The 21,272-nt window shown below is 42.3% G+C and overlaps 1 protein-coding gene across 1 annotated transcript in view; it reads left to right on the top strand.

The window, feature by feature from the left end:
* LOC136866853 (dynein axonemal heavy chain 1) overlaps window positions 1-21,272 on the top strand; it is a 1,878,455-nt gene that overhangs the window by 1,029,977 nt on the left and 827,206 nt on the right. The window contains exon 16 of the mRNA XM_068226864.1: window positions 5,700-5,828. Coding sequence (XP_068082965.1) covers window positions 5,700-5,828 — 129 coding nt within the window. The remainder of the gene's footprint in view (window positions 1-5,699; window positions 5,829-21,272) is intronic.

The following is a 21,272-nucleotide window of genomic DNA, read 5'->3' as shown; positions in this document are numbered from 1 at the left end:
ACAAGAACACAATCACCGTGGTCAGTTTCAACCGAGACAAAAACCTGCAGGTAATCAGTCACACCAGCAAAATAAGAATGTTCAGAGGGAACGCAATGTAGAGGAAGGTACAAGCCGAAATCAGGATACAAGGAGACAAAGTAATTTAAACTGATAGTAGACGGTAATGAGAGATCAGATTATCAGTCTTCTTAACATGTTGCGAGAAATTGTGTAATGACGCACATAAATTATGATCTCGATGTTAGAGATGAGTTATTACGGGAGGTGGAAGTGAATCAAGGCGAAGTTGGTAGTAAAAGTGAGAACCCCGTTGTTACGGTCGTTATATGGAGGGCGCAGTATCAGGCTTTATTGGATTCAGGCAGTCAAAGATCATGTGTAAGTTCGAAGTGGTATGAGGACAGAAAGAAGGAGAATATTGAGATTGAAGAAATGCCTGTGAAATCCACATATATCGTCACTGCTGTAGGTAAAAGATCCAAGCAAATATGTAAACAAGTTGCCATACCTATTTGTATTAACGGGAAGTAGAAAATTCAGATCTGTCTTGTTATTCGGAATCTTATATTTGATGTTATCTTGGGATCTGACTGGCTAAGTTTATACTCAGCTCGGTTAAATTACAATGAGGCGATAGTATACTTAAGGTGGGATAATGAGGATGTTAAAGTCACGTGGGATGCCGAAGTTCAGACGAAAGTGGAGGTTTGTAACATGTGGTGTGTTAATGAGGTTTCAAAAGATGAAGAAGAGAGAGAGGATTTTAAGTTGTGTGAAGTGTGGTTAGAGGAGAACCACGATGATGCTTTGAGAGAAGCGGTAGATAGTAGCAATTTGGAAGAAGGTCAGAGGGACCGATTGTTGTATGTGTTGAGAGAACACAAGGAAGTATTTTCATCGAAACCTGGCAGAACACATGTGTATGAACACTCATTTTCAGTGCTGGATAAAAGTATATTCGCTGGACCGAGATATCCGATACCACATAAATAAGCTAAAGCGGTAGACAATCAAATTGAAGCTATGTTAGAGGATGGTATTATTGAAGTTTCGAGTAGTCAGTGTGTCAATCTTTTATTGAGTAAAGCGACAGGTCTTAGTTGTAATAAGATTAGTGACAAGTATGTTCAGGAATTAGGTACGAATGGTAGGTTATTATCTGATAGCGGATCTCAATTTACATCGAAGAAGTGGGAGGCTGTGATGACAGAGTTAGGTATCACACATGTTTTTTCCTCAATTAGGAATCCGCAAGGGAATATGTGTGAACGCACGATGAAGGAATTAGGTAGGATGTTTAGATCTTTAGTTCATGACAAGCACACTGCGTGGGTTGGTTCTCTAGCGTTGATTGAGAAATGGATTAACATGGTTCAGCATGATAGTATGAAATTCACCCCATTAGAGGTTCATTTTGGCAGCAATCCAAGGAATGAGCTGACAAAAGTACTAGGTATTACACAGGAACCTCAGCGGGACTCTCAGATATATGTCAGATTAGCGAGAGAGAATTTGATTAAAGCGGCTGAGAAGCGTAGCAGACAGCAGAAACGTCAGGTGTTAGACGAATTTCAGGTAGGAGATTCTGTTCTGTTACGTGTTCCCATGCTCTCGTCCAGTGAAGAGAAGGTGACGAAGAAATTCTTTTTATTGTATCAGGGTCCATTCCAGATTCATTGTCGGGTTGGTCCTTGTGCATACAGATTGAAAGATGGTAATCGTGTCATGTTGGGCACTTATAATATTCGCTCTCTGAGACGATATATTTCTGCGAATTAGGTGTAATGTCTCCCCGGTGTTGTTTTGACAACATTAAATGTACTTGAGTTAGAAAACATAATTCATGTATAGGTTGTGAACATAGACCTGACACCATTGTAGAAGCCATGAGTAACTTGGTATTTTTTTTGAAACTGCAGAAGGAAATTAATGCAATAGTTTTCTAAGTAGTAATATTTTTTGCAATGAAAACAAGAAATTGCTTGCGGCCATCTAAGAGAGGTAAGCCACGTATGATTACGCGTGTGTGTGTGTGTGTGTGGTGTATATATTATGATAACCTGGAACTGCCGAACACTTTGATGGTGAAGTGCAAAGATAGAGTTATTTACCTGTTGTTATATTGTAAATATTATGTGTGTTGCTGACAAACTTTCGCAAGAAAATTGGCAGGAATTATTACTAATGTTATCTGGTATCGTTGAAACAGACACTCTACAGTGAGATACAAGATTTGATTATGTATGATTTTTATTAAGTGTTTGTCAGATGTAATGATGTATATATCAGCCGTTTTGGTGTAGTGTGTTATTTTCATATATGTTATATCTGTAAATAACAGGAGGGTGTATGTAACCGTCCAGGCTTCTCCAGCCCTACTAATTTAATATTATATCATTTTACGCGATATCATTTGATATCAAGTTTATCCGCCATCGGCAATTATTCGTAATAACATATTTATTCAACGTCAATCATTTGTAATCAAGGCTTTTTTGAATCATATTGTATATATGATAACATCGTTTTATTATTTAAATTATTATATTATGTAGAATAGGAATTCATTATGTTGTAAATACGGTCAATATGTTGAGACATAGTTGTTTTCATTTCATCTCATATTTGTGTATACGGAAAGTTATTCTTAAAAGCTGGGATTTTGCGTGAGTCATGGGTTTTGGAGAAGGCAGTAAACAGTGACCTGCGCGCGAGGCTTGCATACCAGCAGAGTACATCATCGCCACGCCTACTGGACTTGTCGAGGAAGAAGAGAAGGGGAGTTGATAATTCGATCTATCCAATCAGATACTTCGGTGTATATGAGTTTTGAGATTGAACTGTTACCAAGGGTGGGGGTGAGCCCGGATATATAGTGATTCTCACCACGAGAACGGGACCTAACTAAGTACAACTTCTGCTGTGAAGCTAACTACTCCATCACTACTACTTCTACTGTGAACATCTACTTTGAACGACGTTATTTGATTTTGAAACAGTGTGTGATCGCTCCGCGACATAGTTATTTTTGTACAATGTGTTGTCGCTTCGATACAGTACTTAGATGCGGTAATGTTATCGGATCTGCGTGAGACAAAACAAGCTTACGGCTTGTGTTATTTTCAGTAAATATTCTGGACGAAGAACTATGTTTAGTTCAAGTCTACGAAATTTGGTACAAGTCTGTACCGAATAAATAGTATAGCTCAGTTGGATTGAGATTTCTACTACTATGGAAAAATTCATATCTCTGAATTTTCTCCTCATACGATCAACGCTGATCAGTTATTACAAGTATAGGGCCAATGTCTAATTTAAAGACTAGGCAAGTAGGGAGTGGTAGTCCAGATAGCCCGTACCATATCATAGAAGGAAGGAAGGATGTCCATGGAGCAAATTCTACATCGAGAAGAAGAGTACGAGTAACCACGGAAACCAGATGACTTCAACGGAAGCTGCAATTGGTGAGCTTCAATTAGATAAAGCAAGCAATAGTAAATTCAGTAAAGTAAATTCTAAATTCCTCCACGCTTTAAGGAAACTTTTCCGATTCATCTCATTCTTTTTGTATACTAAATTCATTTGTGTTTTATATTGCGTTAATTTTCTTTCTTAAGCGATACTTAATGGTTAATTATTTAAAATCCTACCCCTGTGATTTAATTATAAGTCTCTATGCTAGTAATAATAAATTTTGGTTTACAGTTTTGTTTAAAACTGTAATCCTGGCGCCCAAACATTACATAGAGAAATGGGAAACCATGGAATGTTAATTGTTTCTATTTGCGTGGCAATTTGCGGGCAAGCCACAAATAGTTTATTTGATATTCATGTGTCCCAAGATAATAACTTTCGTCTCCCTAAGTGTCTTGATGACGGGAGGGAACAGTTACATTATGTTAGTGTGTTTTTTACAGGTATGTTTATAGTGTTTTAATTTACATTATATTTGCTGTGTGTTTGACAGATTGAAAAACCTTTGTTACATTTAACTAAGTCAACACTGAAAAACATTGCTTCATTCTTAACAAAAAAAAAGTTGTTACCAGTCAACTGCTTCGAGTCAGACAGTTAAGCAAGACGTGCAGAGAGGACTGCGTGCAGTACGAAGCACCCGCGATGCCTAGCAGACGGGTTAGACAGCCTATCCACCAATAGACAGCATTTGACAGAGGCCGCATTATGGGACTGCGCGAGGCTGGTTGGTCGTATCGTGCAATTGCCACGCACGTGAGCCATTCACATATTACAGTGGCCCGATGCTGGACTCTATGGGTACACGAGGGCACCCAATCACGACGTGTAGGTTCGGGTCGACCAAGAAACACCACCCCGGGGAAGGACCGTGAAATGGTGAGCCAAGCTCTGCGGGATCCCATAACTTCGGCACCCGCCATCCGCGAACATGTGCTGGAGACTATACAACATCCTGTGAGTTCCCGCACAGTGTCTCGACGACTCGCATCCGCCGGATTGGGGTCCTACCGCCCCATGCGTCGGTTGCCATTGACACCAGAACACCAACACCTGCGTTTGCCCGGAAAGCATGGACAGAGGACGACTGGCGTCGCATCATGTTCAGTGTAGAGTCCCGCTTCTCCATGACGTCCAATGACCATCGTATGTGGGTTTGGCGGCGTCGAGGGCAGAATGCAGATCCTGCCCATATTGTGGAAAGACACGCAGACATAATCCCTGGTATCATGGTGTGGAGCCATAGGATGTGCGTTCGGGTCACCTCTAAATAGTGCTTCGGCAGACTTTGGCGGCACAGCGATACGTCTGCACGTCCTTCCCCTTACGGCACAGCACCCTGAAACAGTGTACCAACAAGATAATGCACGTCTACACACAGTACGTGTGTCTATGGACTGCCTAGAGCATGTTGAGTTCCTCCTATGGTCAGTGAGATCCCCGGACCTCTCCATCATTGAGGACGTGTGGGATGACATTGGAAGGGAACTACGTCTCAGTACCAACTTGCGGGATCTGGAGGGACAGCTGCAACAACTGTGGACGATCTTGTCTCAAGAGAGGATCCTAAGGCTTCAAAAATGCAGCTATTTCTGTCGTGTTTGAACCGGCTAACTTGGGATCCGGAGGCCAACACTCTACCACTGAACCACACAGGCATGGGAGTGTCTCATAAACCCTAAGTCTTTTTCTTGTTATTATTCCACCCGGACTTTTCTCAGTTATCTGAGGTCGACACTTTGAACGGATTTAGACAATGTTTGCCGCCATATGCCTTTCCTGACGTCGACCACATGGGATGTATTCACTATTACTGTAGGTGTTTCTCTGTGGTAAATTGCAGTGTAATATGTTGTATGTAAACTAAGGCTTGCATCAAGGCGAATACAATCTCCTACCCCCCAAACCAGACATTGTTAAAATCCCTGACCTGGGCGGAATCAAACCCAGGATTCTCTAACCAGAAAGATTCTACAGTGTCCATTCAAATAAGGAGTAGGATCATCATATACCTTAATAATGAAGGAATTGTTTTGTTGTAACATAGGCCAACATGGAAACACTTTTAAACATGTACATGTTAGAGACATTATTTTGTAGATTAATTGTATATTTAAAATTCTTTGTGGACACAGTATTCTTACAAATTTGAAAGAATAGGTTATATTGGTACATATGATGTGTAATTTACAACTATATATTGATAAATGGACTTGTTTCAGTCTGTGGCGTTCCAGTTCCTTGAGGACATTCCCGATCTTGGAGTAACCAAAGAGGTCCTCGACGGTATAGTGGTGATGTGCCAGTTTATGCACCAGAGTGTAGTCGACATTAGTGTGCTCTTCCTAGAGGTAAGTTAGATTAACAAAAATAACATAATTACGCATAGTGATCTTTTGATGCCGGCCCCATGGTCTGTGGGTAGCGTGCCTGCCTTTCACCCAGAAGTTCTGAGTTCGATTCCCGGCCAGGTCAGAGTTTCTTATCTGAACCTGAGGGTTGGTTCGAGGTCCACTCAGCCTACATGATTACAGTTGAGACGCTATCCGACGGTGAGATAGTAACCTCGGTCTAGAAAACCAAGAATAATGACCGCGAGAATACATCGCACTGGCTATGCGTCATCTCGTAATTTGCAGACTTTGGGCTGGGCTGGGCAGCGGTCACTTTGTAGGCCAATAACCATTAGGGCTATAGCACCGTGGGGATTGGTTGATTCGGAAATATTTTAAGAACTGTAGTTAAGTACCGGGGAACTTTGTATTGGATGAATACATACAACTATGTTTATATCATTGTTATTATTAGTGTAGATTAGTTAGGTGCTTGACATAGTCACTGGCTTCTCACCAAAGCAGTGACAATTCGAATCTTAGGCAAGACATGTAAGATTTTTGAAATGAAAATTCACATCTTTTAGGTTCAATTTCTACTTAATACTGGAGGTCCCGCGGCCGCGCTCACAATACCAAGAGTAACGTAAACCTGCCGGCTTGGTTCCTTCAGAGCAGTTCTCCCCCAACATTTTATGTCACCTCTCCTTTCTTGAGAACAACACTTCTCGCGCCCCTCTGTAATCTTCCTTCCTTCCTTCCTTCCTTCCTTCCTTCCTTCCTTCCTTCCTTCCTTCCTTCCTTCCTTCCTTCCTTGTTTACTAACTCATTAGAATGTACAAAATCCGGCCCACGAGAACGTGTGTGAATAAGAAGGAAAAGAATTAGTGGCATATAACAATTGATACTAGTTAAAACCTCTAAGGATGCTCTGTGTGCTTTCTCAGGAGCTGTAGCATGCTTTTCTAGGAATTTGACATTTACTTTCAATTGTTGCTCGCGGCGCTTGAAATCAGTACGTTTACTTGCATGTTCTGGATGTTTTGTCTGTGAGTTTTACAGGTTTCAGACTACCGCTGGCTAAACTATACAAGTAAAGAACACACTGACGACGAGCAGTCGGCAGACCCCGTTATTCGTTTCATGAGGAATAGTGGCCTTTCTTATCGTATATAAAAAAGTATTTTTATTAGTGACATTTTGTTAACTATGCTTTTATTCCATTGACCCTGCTTTTTTGTGTGTTTGTGTAATTTGAATGAGTCTTTGAATGAGAAAATTATATCTCTTTACTTCAAGGCAATACCTTATTCCATTGTAATCTATATTTTCTATCATTTTTTCAGAATATAACGCATTGCGAATTAGATCCATCGATTAGTTTAATTTCATAATCATTTTTCATTATCATTTGTTTCACATTCTAGTCTGTGTGTACATTTTAAAATGTTAATTATCATATCGTTTCGTTTCAACTCGTACCTTTAGGGGCCTATGACCTAGGTGTTAGGTCCCTTTAGACAACAAGCATCAACATCATCATCATCATCTGAAGCCTTTCCTAGTTATATACAAGAATGTTAGCGTAACCTAGTTTTACATAATCGTCGAGATATTCGTGCACATTTGTTTTTGTCACCTTAGCGACTTGATGGTTTTCGGAGATGCCGAGGTGCCGGAGTTTTGTCCCACAGGAGTTCTGTTACGTACCAGTAAATCTACCGACACGAGGCTAACTTATGTGAATTCCTTCAAATACCAGCGGGCCTAGTCAGGATTGGACCTGACCGACTCATTACAAATGAGCTGCGCCGTTATCTAAAAGGTTTCAACGCATTAATTTTCTGCTGGATTGTTAAAATGTTTCGTTCTCTTGATCTGGTACTCATTTTCCTCTCGCTGAAGTAGAGTATCCTGTCCGGCCAGACTGGATGGTGTGAAATTGGTGACTGGGCACACGAAGGTAGACTCCCAGGCCTCATGTGGGTGGAATACGGGAAACAAACCAACTCTTCGATGCTAGTGCAAAATAGCCACATGGAATATGAACGAGATTTTATAGCCAAGAAATCTACAGATTGCTGAAAATGGAGTGCTCAATCACTATGCAGTCTCATTTTCACTCCCTTGGCAGCCCTTCTCTTTCTTTTTTCGGCACCTTCATTCCTCAAATAATTAATTATAATAAATAATATTACTGGTTCGGCTGGATTAAAGTGGTCGATCAAGTGTCAAAACTTAGCTTAGCATGGGACAATGTTTATTAGCATGACGGAAGTAATTCCGGAACACAATTATTTATGATTTATGCGCAGGGCCTCTCAGCGTGCATGCACTAGTGCATTGCACTGTGCACGGTGCAAAAGACGATTCGCTTGGTTGACCAGAGTGCAGACCCCCACTCCTCTATTTGGAGCAATAGCGCTGTCTCTCTCTTTCCTCACGCCTGTCTCGCTCGCTCCGCCTGTCTCCCTCTTCCTCACTTGCTCCGTAGCTCTCCAAATCCGAGCCGAGTAGCCCAGAGACGAAGCACTGGTCCGAGCCGAGCCGAGTGGGACCGATGCACTGTGAACAGGAACTCTGGGCCTCAGTTTGCACGCGTGAGATTTTGGGCGTTTGAGAGGCCCTGATTTATGGATTGCATCGGGAAAAGTTAACATCTAGAGCAGGGTTTCCGAAACACTGTCTCCAAGGACCCCTGAGCATACCGCATGCTTGTACAAGGACCCCTTAGCCACAGAACATAATACTGCATTTAGTAAACAAATAAAACAAAAGTGGAATTTTGTAACGATACCATGTGTGATTTTATTCATATAATTTAGAGCTAATGTTTACTTTATTTGAAAGTTTAACTTAACTTCACTTATATAATGCACAGAAATTATAAAATGTAAGACTTGGCTAATAATTGCAAACCGGGTGAGTTGGCCGTTCGGTTAAGGGCGCACAGCTGTGAGCTTGCATCCAGGAGATAGTGGGTTCGAATTCCACTGTTGGCAGACCTGAAGATGGTTTTCCGTGGTTTCCCATTCACACCAGGAAAATGCTGGGGCTGCACCCTAATTAAGGCCACGGCCATTTCCTTCCATCTCCTAGCCCTTTCCTCTCCCATCATCGCCATAAGATCTATCTGTGTCGGTGCGACGTAAATCCACTAGCAAAAAAAAAAAAAGAAAGAAATAATTACAACAGTCTGGATCTGGACACTCAATTGAAAAAAATCGCTTGTTGCGGTTGTTGTTGGATCAACGGGACGGATGATGCTGTTTTCCTAAGACCAAACGTTTTACAAGCGTAGTCACTCGTACGGAAGATTAGCTCTGTTTCTGTCTTTTGTTTTCATCTGCGTGAGAGCAGAAAAGGTACAGTCACACAGGTATGTTGTCATGAAAGGCATTAAACGTAGTATTTCCTTTCTGGAAATTGTAGGGTTATAGGGCATGTCATCGGCCCAGAAATCAGTCAGAGGCGTCGAGTTGTGATGCATTCGAGGAACTTCCCGGAGCTAAACATGCCACTCCATCTAATTCTGCACCATTATCATTCTTCAATTTATTTTTCACTTTCTCTCTGCCGATATACAGGGTCTTTTCTTTAGCATGCTCGGCAGCACCACTCAGAGCACGGCACGGCTGGCGCAATGACACTCGATCGCTTGGCGCGCTTTTCCTCCCCACTACTCACGTCAATTCACACTTATAGTAATCCATTTCTAGTGAAACTATTAATCTAAAACCTACGTGGCATTACATTTGATGTTCAAAATGTTGTCCCTCAGCTGTTAAACACGCCTGACAAATCGTAAATAGACACTCGACGAATCTCAGCTCATGTGATGTTCGAAATAACTTCTGTAATGTTCTCTTGTAGTTCTTCTCTTGTGTGAGAATTGTTCGCATACACTTTTCCCTTCAGCATGCCCCACAGGTAATAATCACAGGGTTTTAAATCAGGAGATCTAGGGGGATCCCCCCTGTGGGTGGGGGCGGTAGAATAACACCCACGGTATCCCCTGCCTGTCGTAAGAGGCGACTAAAAGGGGCCCCAGGGGCTCTGAACTTTGGAGCGTGGGTTGGCGACCACGGGGCCCTTAGCTGAGTCCTGGCATTGCTTCCACTTACTTGTGCCAGGCTCCTCGCTTTCATCTATCCTATCCGACCTCCCTTGGTCAACCCTTGTTCTTTTTCGACCCCGACGCTATTAGGTTTGCGAGGGCTAGGGAGTCTTTCATTTTCACGCCCTTCGTGGCCCTTGTCTTTCTTTGGCCAATACCTTCATTTTTCGAAGTGTCGGACCCCTTCCATTTTTTCTCTCTGATTAGCGTTATATAGAGGATGGTTGCCTAGTTGTACTTCCTCTTAAAACAATAATCACCACCACCACCATCTAGGGGGATAATTAACCACACTATCTTCGAAAACTTTCCGTATTATCTCCATAGACCGATTAGCAGTGTGTCCCGTCGCATTATCTTGCATAAAGTAACCATTACCCCTTCTTCCGTCAGCTCTTGAAAGAATGGTCTGAGAATGAGGTCTATATATCGATCAGCATTTATTGTTTCGCGGAAAAATATAGGCCCTATAATTCTGCGAGCACTTATTGCGCACCAAACTCCTATTTTTACATCATGAAGTGGACGGACATGCAGCTGGTGGGGATTTTCTGCACAACAGTAGCGATTGTTTTGACTATTTACATAGCCACTTAAGTGTAGCCATGCTTCATCACTATAAAATAAAAGTTCTGGGTCAACATACCCATCGTGAACTGACTGAAGCAATCTGTTACAATACCGAACCCTAGCGAAACTGTCAGGTCCTCTTAAATATTGGACAGGGGTGGGTTTGTACGGTTTTGCTTTTAACAGTTTTGTTGCTTTGTGGGCAGAAGATAATGACACATTAGCTTGTACGGCGGGACGCGACAGGGATTTTGCTGGAGTTCTTTCCAAGAGAGCTCCTATTTTGTCAAGCTTTTCCTCTGTTAAAAAGGTTCGTCTCCTGCGTGATTTCTTGTTAAGAATGGGCCCGGTGGTGCGGAACTTCTTTACTAATCTACGGACCGTACTCCTATGGGGAGGGAGGATTCCAGGAAATTTGCGAATGAATCGAAAGCGGCATTCTGTATAAAAAGAATTCTTCGCATAAAACAACACAATGAATTCACACTGTTCTACTGTATACATCACTCGTTAAACACACAATTAATATTCCTACAGAAACTACGCTATTTTAAAGCGAACACATTGAACACGCTACCAATGCCGCAGATGAACTGAACTATAGCTGTGTGTGAAGCAATGGTTATCGTTACCGTACTACATTAGATCATCTCAGCCGGTCATGAAGCAATATATCTCTCGGCAAATGAGTCACCCGACCGCGCTATCGCCTTCCGTGCGTGTTCACCTGACACACGGAGCAGGCCATAAAAAATACCCTGTACTTCGGCTAGTTGATCTTCCTCAAGGGGGGGCAGAGCATTTTCAGTTTCAAAGCAGGGATTTCTCATCCACGAGATTATCTCAACCAGGGGCGTAAGATATGGTCTGAGTGTGGATACTAGCAATTTCAAGTGTCTCACAATTACGTCACTTACACTGCCTTGTGGTATTTATTCGTTTTCCGGTGCTAACTTGTGCCATCCATCCGCAAAATTAAGAGTTTCTGTATGTAAGTTATACAACAGTGAACACATAGTTCCTATATTTAGTATAGTGGTCTATGAATTGTGTGTGTATAATAAAATTTCACTCTTCAAATACTTACAAGTTACATTCTTATTGCAGACCCCTCTGGATTATCGTCGTGGCCCCCAGGGTGTCCGCGGGCTGATCTAGAGTAATACAGGCTTCTGTTTTCGTACCTCTTCTCTTTCCTATCTATATGCTCGTTCTCACTGTTTATCCCATAAGCATTAGTGCTATATACAGATGATACCGTCCTACAGGAGTATAGGGTTTCTCCTGTAGAAGTATCATGCTGCAATCTGAGAGTTCCGAGATCAGCAATTAGCTGTATGGTATAAAGGCCCAAACTAATTAGTATTATACAGCATTGGCGAACATGAAGGCACTGCAGAAGGTAAAGTACTACGTGAAGGGCCTCATTAATTGAAATTCAACCATCCATTCATCAAGCCTTCCTTCTGTTACAACAATGGCTGAAAACATTAGTTATAATAATTGTTACCGTGTTTTGTGGTAGTTATGCATGAAAGAAGGTGCTGGGTGGTGAATAGGTCTCAAGCTACTAAAGTGAAATTAATTTTAAAATTTAACAAGGTTATATTTTCTTTGCAAAATTAGGTAACAACAAAATAGAACAGGTATTTAGTAGCCGAAACACGATTGAAAAAATACATTTACATAGGTACCCCGTTTGGGGCTTCAAAAGTCAGAAACATAATTCTTGAGCAAGGAGCCCAACCTTACGATGAACACCATACAACAAAGGGGCCGAAAACCCCCAAACATGCCAGAAACATTTGCTTCCAATCACGCCCAAAAGCCTCCTTGAGGCAGAGACACAATTTTCAATAAAGGGCAACTTCCCCTTGAAATACAAGCCTATCATAGGCCACTCCAAACTCCACTTTTAAGCTGTCCTCCAAGGACGTATACACAGGGGTAAAATACCCAACCTACTGAGGTCTGTTAAATGACAGAAAGGTTAATACATGACCTCTAAAATACAATTTGAGAGGAGGCGAACTTGCACTCCTAATACACTTTGCTTAAGACCTACTTGGCACTAGGCCATTAATACAAGGGCTAATCCCATACTACAGAGGTGACTTAATAACAATTTACATTACATTACGGAAGAATTGGTTGAGAAAAATAAGTTCACCTCAAGACGATGTGAGTGGGAGCTCGAGAGGGTTAAGCACTCTCTATCCCGATATGTCGTTTTAAAAGAGAATATATGAAAAGAGTAGTTACATTTTAGGAAAAGGTTACATGGTTGAACGCTTAGAACCCGCCCCGAAAGTTAAACTGCTGAGCTAGCAAAGAAAGAATTTATTAATCGGCCATTACCTGGTGTTGAACGGCTGGAGAAGAAAGAGGCGCTTCCCGCCCCCTGCTGCGTACTTAATACACTGAAAGATGGAACAGAAGTGGCCCGGAGACCCGAAAATCAGCAGTTTATATCCTCTCGCGGAAGGTTCTAGGCGTTAGGGGAAAGAAAACACCCTCCCACAAACTCTTTATTGGGTAGGACCCCGCAACAGATTCAAGTTGGGGGAAGATACACCAGATTGGTCAGAAATTAATAGAAGAAATTCGGGATTGGATACATTCATAACAAGGGGAAGAAAGGGGTAAATATTGCCAACTTAAACAATGACAGACAGAAATTTAACAAAGAACAAACTCTTGAAATTAAATTTTCTCCAAAAAAAATAGTTCTTTGACTCCGCACTAGATTGCACTATTGTAGATCTTCAGTAGTGTCCTCTAGAAGAGAAAGTTCACACTTCTTACTTCAAGCGAAACAAAAACACATCAAAAATGACACAGTTCAAAAACTCAAAATTTTCCATGTGGTGACATCTTCTGAGAAAGTAGAGAATTAATAGCGTAGATAAAGTTCAGACTTCCTCCAGCAGAGGAGTTTCACCTGGCGCAATTTTTAAATTAGTGGCTTGGAGGTGTACCGCCCGGTACAGACCTCCCCCCCCCCCAAAAGTTCCTCCAGGGGCGACACATGAAATCTGTTTGAAACAAGGTCCAAGTTATGCTGTGGATATGAAGATTGATTGCAGAAGCCTTTATAAGATTTCTTAATTTGGTTTGATTTAGTTTCAAAATTTTGTTGTTGCAGATGAAGTAAAGTCTTTATATTTGTAGAAGTTGAATTTCTGAAGATAACTTTTTATACTTGAAAGTGAAGGAAAAAAAAATTTTCAAAGTCCACCAAATATTGCAGTTGAATTCCCAAGTGTAGTCATTACTCATAGTAACTGTTCATGTAGTAGATGGTGATGAAGTGGGATGGCCAGACCGGCCGTTGCGGCTTGCGTCCAAAGGAGGCCGCTCGGACCCCTCAAGTACCCTGAGATACCGCTCGCCCGCACTATGAGGGGAGCAGAGGTGTTGAAGCACGCCGCGCCCGCGGTGAACATATACAGGCTGCGGGCAAGTAGCAGGTCGTGCGCCGCACCTCAGCCTTGGCCGGGAGGAGAGCTCCGGCTCGCCGTGCACACGTAGTCCTCGCTGGGGCCGAGGGGGCCCGTCCTCTGCTCCAGTTGCTGCACGGCGCCGCGCGGCTGCGGGGGCACTGAAACATTAAAGCTAGGCGGCAGAATATTGTTGGACCATCATCATTTTTTTGAGGGCACAGGCTTGGTGAGGAGGTTGAGGGGTCAGCGGCGTGCAGATATCCATGGCATTTACTCAAATCAAGCCACAGTGTGTATTGAAGCAGGAGACGGGAGCGTGGTAATGGCCGAGGCAAGGACAGAATGGCAGTTTAACGGATCGGGGAAGGTTTTACACGAGGCTTACATATAAGACCAAAATATTATAGAAGGGGCAGAAAGCCTTAAAAGTTGAACTCAAAAAAAAATATAACCTTCATATTCCTTTCAAATTATATGAAGCAAGTTGACACAAAATTTACACTGGTTTCACCTGTGACAGGTGAACCCTAAATATCCTCTCGGTGGCTGGATTACTTACTAACAATGTAACCGGGGTGAGAAAATCGAGAATGATGCATGGCCCATGAAATCTGGGGGCAAGCTTGCCCGCGGGAACAAAATTTTTGACCATTACTTGGTCACCTACCTTCAAAGTGGTGGGTCTCCGTCCACGATCATACTTTTCTCTAACCTTTTCATGAGATACCTTAAGATTGGCTTTAGCCTTCCTCTAAAGATCTTTAATATTATCCGGATCTATTGTCTCGGGTAGAATGTAACTCAGAGACCAAAGATTAGAGAGCGGCGTGTTGGGAATAAACTTGAACATCAAGGAAGCTGGAGTGAACTTATGAGATTCATGAACCGCCGAATTCAAAGCAAAAGCTAACCAATGCAGGGACGTGTCCCACCTGGAATGATCTTCATGATGATAGGCAATAAGCGCGGACCTGAGATTACGATTAACCCGTTCAGCCAGAGATGGTTGAGGGTAATAAGCAGAAGTAGTTACATGAGAGATGGACAAGTCAAAACAGAATTTACGAAATAAATTAGATGTAAAAGCCTTAGCATTATCAGATACAATATATTGGCACGGACCAAAAGAAGCAAAAATAGAATTTAAGCAAGTAATTGTAGACTGAGCGGTAGCCAGCTTAGTCGGAAATAACCACGAAAATCTTGTAAAACCATCTACGCATACAAAGATGAACTTGTTGGCATTCCCCTTTGACTGGGGGAAGGGTCCTACATAATCAATATACAGGCGTTCCATGGGGCGCGACGCTTGCTGAGAAGACAAGAGGCCTACCTTGGTGGACATGGTCGGTTTACAGAGCAAACAAGATTTACAAGCTTTTACAAGTTCACGAATTTCGCCGTCCATACCTTTCCAGATGAACATTTCACGAATCTTTTCACGGGTTTTAAAGATTCCAAGATGCCCTCCTAATGGGGTCTCATGATAATACTTGAAGATCATAGGTACAAGAACCGCTGGAACAACAACTTTCATCAACTTATCATGCCTCGAAGGGCTACATAGAACACCATTCCTCAGAACATAAGGGACAGCATGTTCCCCAGAAGAAAGGGTTTCCATTATCGGAGCCAGCGTCGGATCTTCACGTTGGTATTTCTCAATATCCCTAAAAAGCATGGGAGCATCTGTTAAGATGGCATTAACACCAGATAGTATGGACTCGGAAGGTGATGAACTGTCGACCGGTTCGTGGGTCTCGACGTCGTTATGAAACATACGGCTGAGTCCATCAGCAACAACATTTTCGGTACCTCTGATATGTCTAACATCAAACTGGAAGGCGGAAATACGAATAGCCCAGCGGGCTATACGACCAGTACGACGCGGCCTACCTAAGACCCAGCTTAAGGCTTGATTATCTGTCTCCAGGTCGAATTTGACGTGTTCCAGATAGAGACGGAACTTTTCTAAGGCAAATAAGACTGCCAAACCTTCGAGCTCATAGATGGAATACTTGGCTTCTTGAGCCGACAATGTCCTAGACGCATAGGCGATGGGGCGCCTCCCTAGTTCAGTCTCTTGAAGAAGGACTGCAGCTACCGCTGACGACGACGCGTCGGTTTGGACGATGAATTTCTTCGAGAAATCAGGCATAGCAAGTACAGGGGCATTACAAAGTGCTAATTTAAGGTCTTCAAAAGCGGCTTGTTGAGAAGGTCCCCACTCGAATTTGATGCCTTTCCTACGAAGAAGGTTTAAGGGCGCCGCTCTATTAGCAAAGTTAGGAATGAACTTTCTGAAGAAATTCACCATACCAATGAACCTGGCGATACCTTTAATGTCCTTGGGAGGTTTAAAATCACGGATGGCCTGTGTTCTAGAATGATCGACTGCTACACCATCGGGTGACACAATATGCCCTAGGAATGACATAGAGGGCTTAGCAAAGGCAACCTTGGACAACTTAACAGTTAACCCAGCCTTACGAAGGCGATCGAGAACTTCTCGCAGATGATCTAGATGTTCTTCAAAAGTCTCTGAAAATACGACGACATCATCTAAATAGTGATATAAGTATTCGAATTTGATGTCGGAGAAGACCCTATCTAGTAGCCTAGTGAGTACAGCTGCTCCCGTAGGGAGCCCGAAAGGCACGCGGTTGTATTCATATAAATTCCAGTCCGTGGCAAACGCTGTAAGGTGTTTAGACTCTTCGGCAAGGGGAATTTGATTATAGGCCTGATTTAAGTCCAATATGGTGAAGAACTTGGCCTTACGAAACCATGAAAAACAAGAATGAAGGTCAGGAAGGGGCACAGATTGCAACACCACCTTCCGATTGAGAGCCCTGTAATCAATGACAGGCCTGAAGCCTCCTTGGGGTTTCGGGACTAGAAAAATAGGCGATGAATACGCCGACTTAGAGGGCCTAATAATACCATCCTTCAACATCTGATCGATAATTTCTTTCAGAGCCTTCATTTTAGGTGGAGATAGCCTATAAGGTGGAAAACGGACAGGAATCGAATCCGTGACCTCAATTTTGTATTCAATAAGGTCAGTAACACCAAGAGTATCAGAGAACACCTCGGGAAACGACTGACACAGTTTGCGAATACTATCAGCCTGCTCTTCAGGTAGATGTCTAAGGTCTAACAACATCTCATCCTGGGTAGGCGAAATAGAAGAACATGACACAGAATTACACTTTAATAGTGGTATTTTACAACTAGAAGCAAATTTGAATGTGCACGACCTAGACTGGAGATCGAGCACAAGACCAGTGTGAGAAATAAAGTCAGCTCCCAATATAATGGGGCAAGACAATTGCTTGGCCACAAACAATTTAATTTTCCATGTAAACTTAAAAATACGAATCTTGACCAGTAAGGAACCTAGAATTTCTAATGGAGATGAATTAGCCGAAACGTATTGAACAGGAGAAGAGACATAGTCAGAAAGTTTACAAACCGATTTCAATTTAGAATACCATTCAGCCGAAATAATCGAACAAACACTGCCTGAATCTAAGAGAGCTGTTATAGGCTCGTTATTTAACTCAATCTTAAGAAAAGGAACAGGTGCGGGGGTATCCGCCGCAATCCTAAGACATTCTTTAGGGCATTCAAAAGATGAATTTGAAGGCTGATCGTTCTCTGCATTTACAACCTGTTTACTAGGGGCTGAGTCTCGGGAAGATTGATTAGTCGACTCAGCCGAAGCCACTAGTCACTTTTTATTATTGGCATAGGTGGAATTTGCACCAGAAGTTGAGCAGGAGGGGGTGCTATTTGAGTTGGGACAATTCTTGGCAATATGTGAGAAAGCCCCACATTTAAAACAGCCTTGTGATGACCCGGCTCCATTCCTTGTCCCGCTTGACTTGATCAGCGGACACTTGTTGCGCAGATGGTCAGGCGACCCGCAAGCATAACATTTACGGGGATTGACTGGTCGGCGAGGTGGAGGCCGAGTGTTACTAAAGGAAGGCGGGGGTTCCTTCGCGACACGCAAAGAATCGGCGTATCTAACTCCTTCCGCTGAGACGGCCAATGCTTCAAGTTCAGAAAAGGTTTGCGGGCACGCCGCGAAACACAAATATGACCTATAGGGAGGTGAAATTCCCTCTACAATAGCCTGTACAATCTGATCTTCAGGAAAATGAAGGGCAAACACCCTAGTGTAAAACTTAATGTCCTGTATGAAATCAGCCAAGTTTTCATCCAAGCGCTGTACCCGATAATAGTACTTCTGAATAAGGGAGGACCTGGCCCTAGCAGGGATGAAGTTAGCTAGCAAGTGGGCATGGAAATCCTCAATAGATGATTGCTCGGCAATGGCTCTTACGATTTTATCAGAGAGAATACCAATAGCATACGGATAGATAATTTGCAAGATTTGGCATGGAGAAAGAGAAAAAACAAGGGCATGATCCTGAAATTCCACTAGAAATCTTAAAAATGAAATTACGTCACTGGTGGTATTAACGGAAAACTTAGAAATACCTCTGAGCAACATTGCCAATGGATGAGGCAAGCTGCTAAACCCGGGTGACCTAGTAGGTAAAGGCTTCAATGGCAAAGAAGTTAATTCAGAACGGATGTTACTCAACGATGCGCGACGTTCAGATTCGTTGTCCAATGGGGCAGAGATAGTTTGAGCAGCGATGGTTTTCCTATTTATTCTCCCTTAGCAGGTTCTTCCTCGCTACCTACATTCACTATGGTGGGCTGATCAGATTTAGGAGGAACTTCCCCAGTTAACAATTGAGTGACCTTACTAGATAATTCGGAAATATTTTCCAGGAGCGTACTAGCTTCCTTCCTCTGAACGTCATTCAGTTTTAGAGACAACAGATCGTTAACCCTATTCGAAAAATGATATAGCCTGCCTTGCACACGCTTAATTTGATTCGGAGACGGATCATTTTCATAAAAAAAACTAACTACAGAAGCTAGCCCAGTAACATTCTCCGTGATCGTGGAAAGAGAATCGTCAATTTCTTTCTCTCCCAAATTGGGGATGGAAATGGGCAAATCTAGGGACTCTCTAAGCTTGTTAGTGTCTACTGCAACCGTGCCTCCAGATTGCACATTTCTGATAGTTAATTCATAGATCAACTCCTCTTTGCGCAAATAATTAAGATGGAGAACATCGCGAGGGCCGGGCATGGTGACAGAACAATTTTGAAAAAGTCAAAAAAAATTCCAGCAACTGAGAAAATGGTTAGAGTTCGGATCAAAACAATGTGTAGCCGTCAAAAGGGGCTAAATTGAGACCCATTCAACCACGCTCTGCTACCACTTGTTACCGTGTTTTGTGGTAGTTATGCATGAAAGAAGGTGCTGGGTGGTGAATAGGTCTCAAGCTACTAAAGTGAAATTAATTTTAAAATTTAACAAGGTTATATTTTCTTTGCAAAATTAGGTAACAACAAAATAGAACAGGTACTTAGTAGCCGAAACACGATTGAAAAAATACATTTACATAGGTAGCCCGTTTGGGGCTTCAAAAGTCAGAAACATAATTCTTGAGCAAGGAGCCCAACCTTACGATGAACACCATACAACAAAGGGGCCGAAAACCCCCAAACATGCCAGAAACATTTGCTTCCAATCACGCCCAAAAGCCTCCTTGAGGCAGAGACACAATTTTCAATAAAGGGCAACTTCCCCTTGAAATACAAGCCTATCATAGGCCACTCCAAACTCCACTTTTAAGCTGTCCTCCAAGGACGTATACACAGGGGTAAAATACCCAACCTACTGAGGTCTGTTAAATGACAGAAAGGTTAATACATGACCTCTAAAATACAATTTGAGAGGAGGCGAACTTGCACTCCTAATACACTTTGCTTAAGACCTACTTGGCACTAGGCCATTAATACAAGGGCTAATCCCATACTACAGAGGTGACTTAATAACAATTTACATTACATTACGGAAGAATTGGTTGAGAAAAATAAGTTCACCTCAAGACGATGTGAGTGGGAGCTCGAGAGGGTTAAGCACTCTCTATCCCGATATGTCGTTTTAAAAGAGAATATATGAAAAGAGTAGTTACATTTTAGGAAAAGGTTACATGGTTGAACGCTTAGAACCCGCCCCGAAAGTTAAACTGCTGAGCTAGCAAAGAAAGAATTTATTAATCGGCCATTACCTGGTGTTGAACGGCTGGAGAAGAAAGAGGCGCTTCCCGCCCCCTGCTGTGTACTTAATACACTGAAAGATGGAACAGAAGTGGCCCGGAGACCCGAAAATCAGCAGTTTATATCCTCTCGCGGAAGGTTCTAGGCGTTAGGGGAAAGAAAACACCCTCCCACAAACTCTTTATTGGGTAGGACCCCGCAACAGATTCAAGTTGGGGGAAGATACACCAGATTGGTCAGAAATTAATAGAAGAAATTCGGGATTGGATACATTCATAACAAGGGGAAGAAAGGGGTAAATATTGCCAACTTAAACAATGACAGAAAGAAATTTAACAAAGAACAAACTCTTGAAATTAAATTTTCTCCAAAAAAAATAGTTCTTTGACTCCGCACTAGATTGCACTATTGTAGATCTTCAGTAGTGTCCTCTAGAAGAGAAAGTTCACACTTCTTACTTCAAGCGAAACAAAAACACATCAAAAATGACACAGTTCAAAAACTCAAAATTTTCCACGTGGTGACATCTTCTGAGAAAGTAGAGAATTAATAGCGTAGATAAAGTTCAGACTTCCTCCAGCAGAGGAGTTTCACCTGGCGCAATTTTTAAATTAGCGGCGTGGAGGTGTACCGCCCGGTACAATAATAACTATTATTATTATTCATCCGCCCCTGTGGTGTAGTGGTTAGCGTAATTAGCTGCCAACCGCGGAGGCTCGGGTTCGATTCCTGGCTCCGCCTCAACAAGACCCCTGTTCAGCATAGGTGAGACCGCCTGGGCAAGGTAATGGTCCTCCTCCCCAGTTGTATCACCCAAACCAAAGTCTCACGGTTCAGGACACTGCCCTTGAGGCGGTAGAAGTGAGTCCGAGGGATGGTAAACAGATTAGAAAGAAAGAAAGAAAGAAAGAAAGAAAGAAAGATTATATTATTATTATTATTATTATTATTATTATTATTATTATTATTATTATTGTTGTTGTTACGGAGTTATCCGTGGAAGTCAGAGGTGAAAGAAGGTGCGGGCTGGAATAGGTCTAACTACAAGATCGAAAGATGAATTAAAATTTCAACAAAGGTTATATTTTCAAAGCTTAACAATGGTGACATAGAATTTTGAGCGTACAACAAATAACAACCAGTTAAATCAGGTACACAATCAAGAAGTCCAAAATTAGAG

This window comes from Anabrus simplex, chromosome 3, assembly GCF_040414725.1.
Source record: "Anabrus simplex isolate iqAnaSimp1 chromosome 3, ASM4041472v1, whole genome shotgun sequence".
In the NCBI taxonomy this organism is placed as follows: Eukaryota; Metazoa; Arthropoda; class Insecta; order Orthoptera; family Tettigoniidae; genus Anabrus; species Anabrus simplex.
This window is presented reverse-complemented; position numbering and strand designations above follow the sequence as displayed.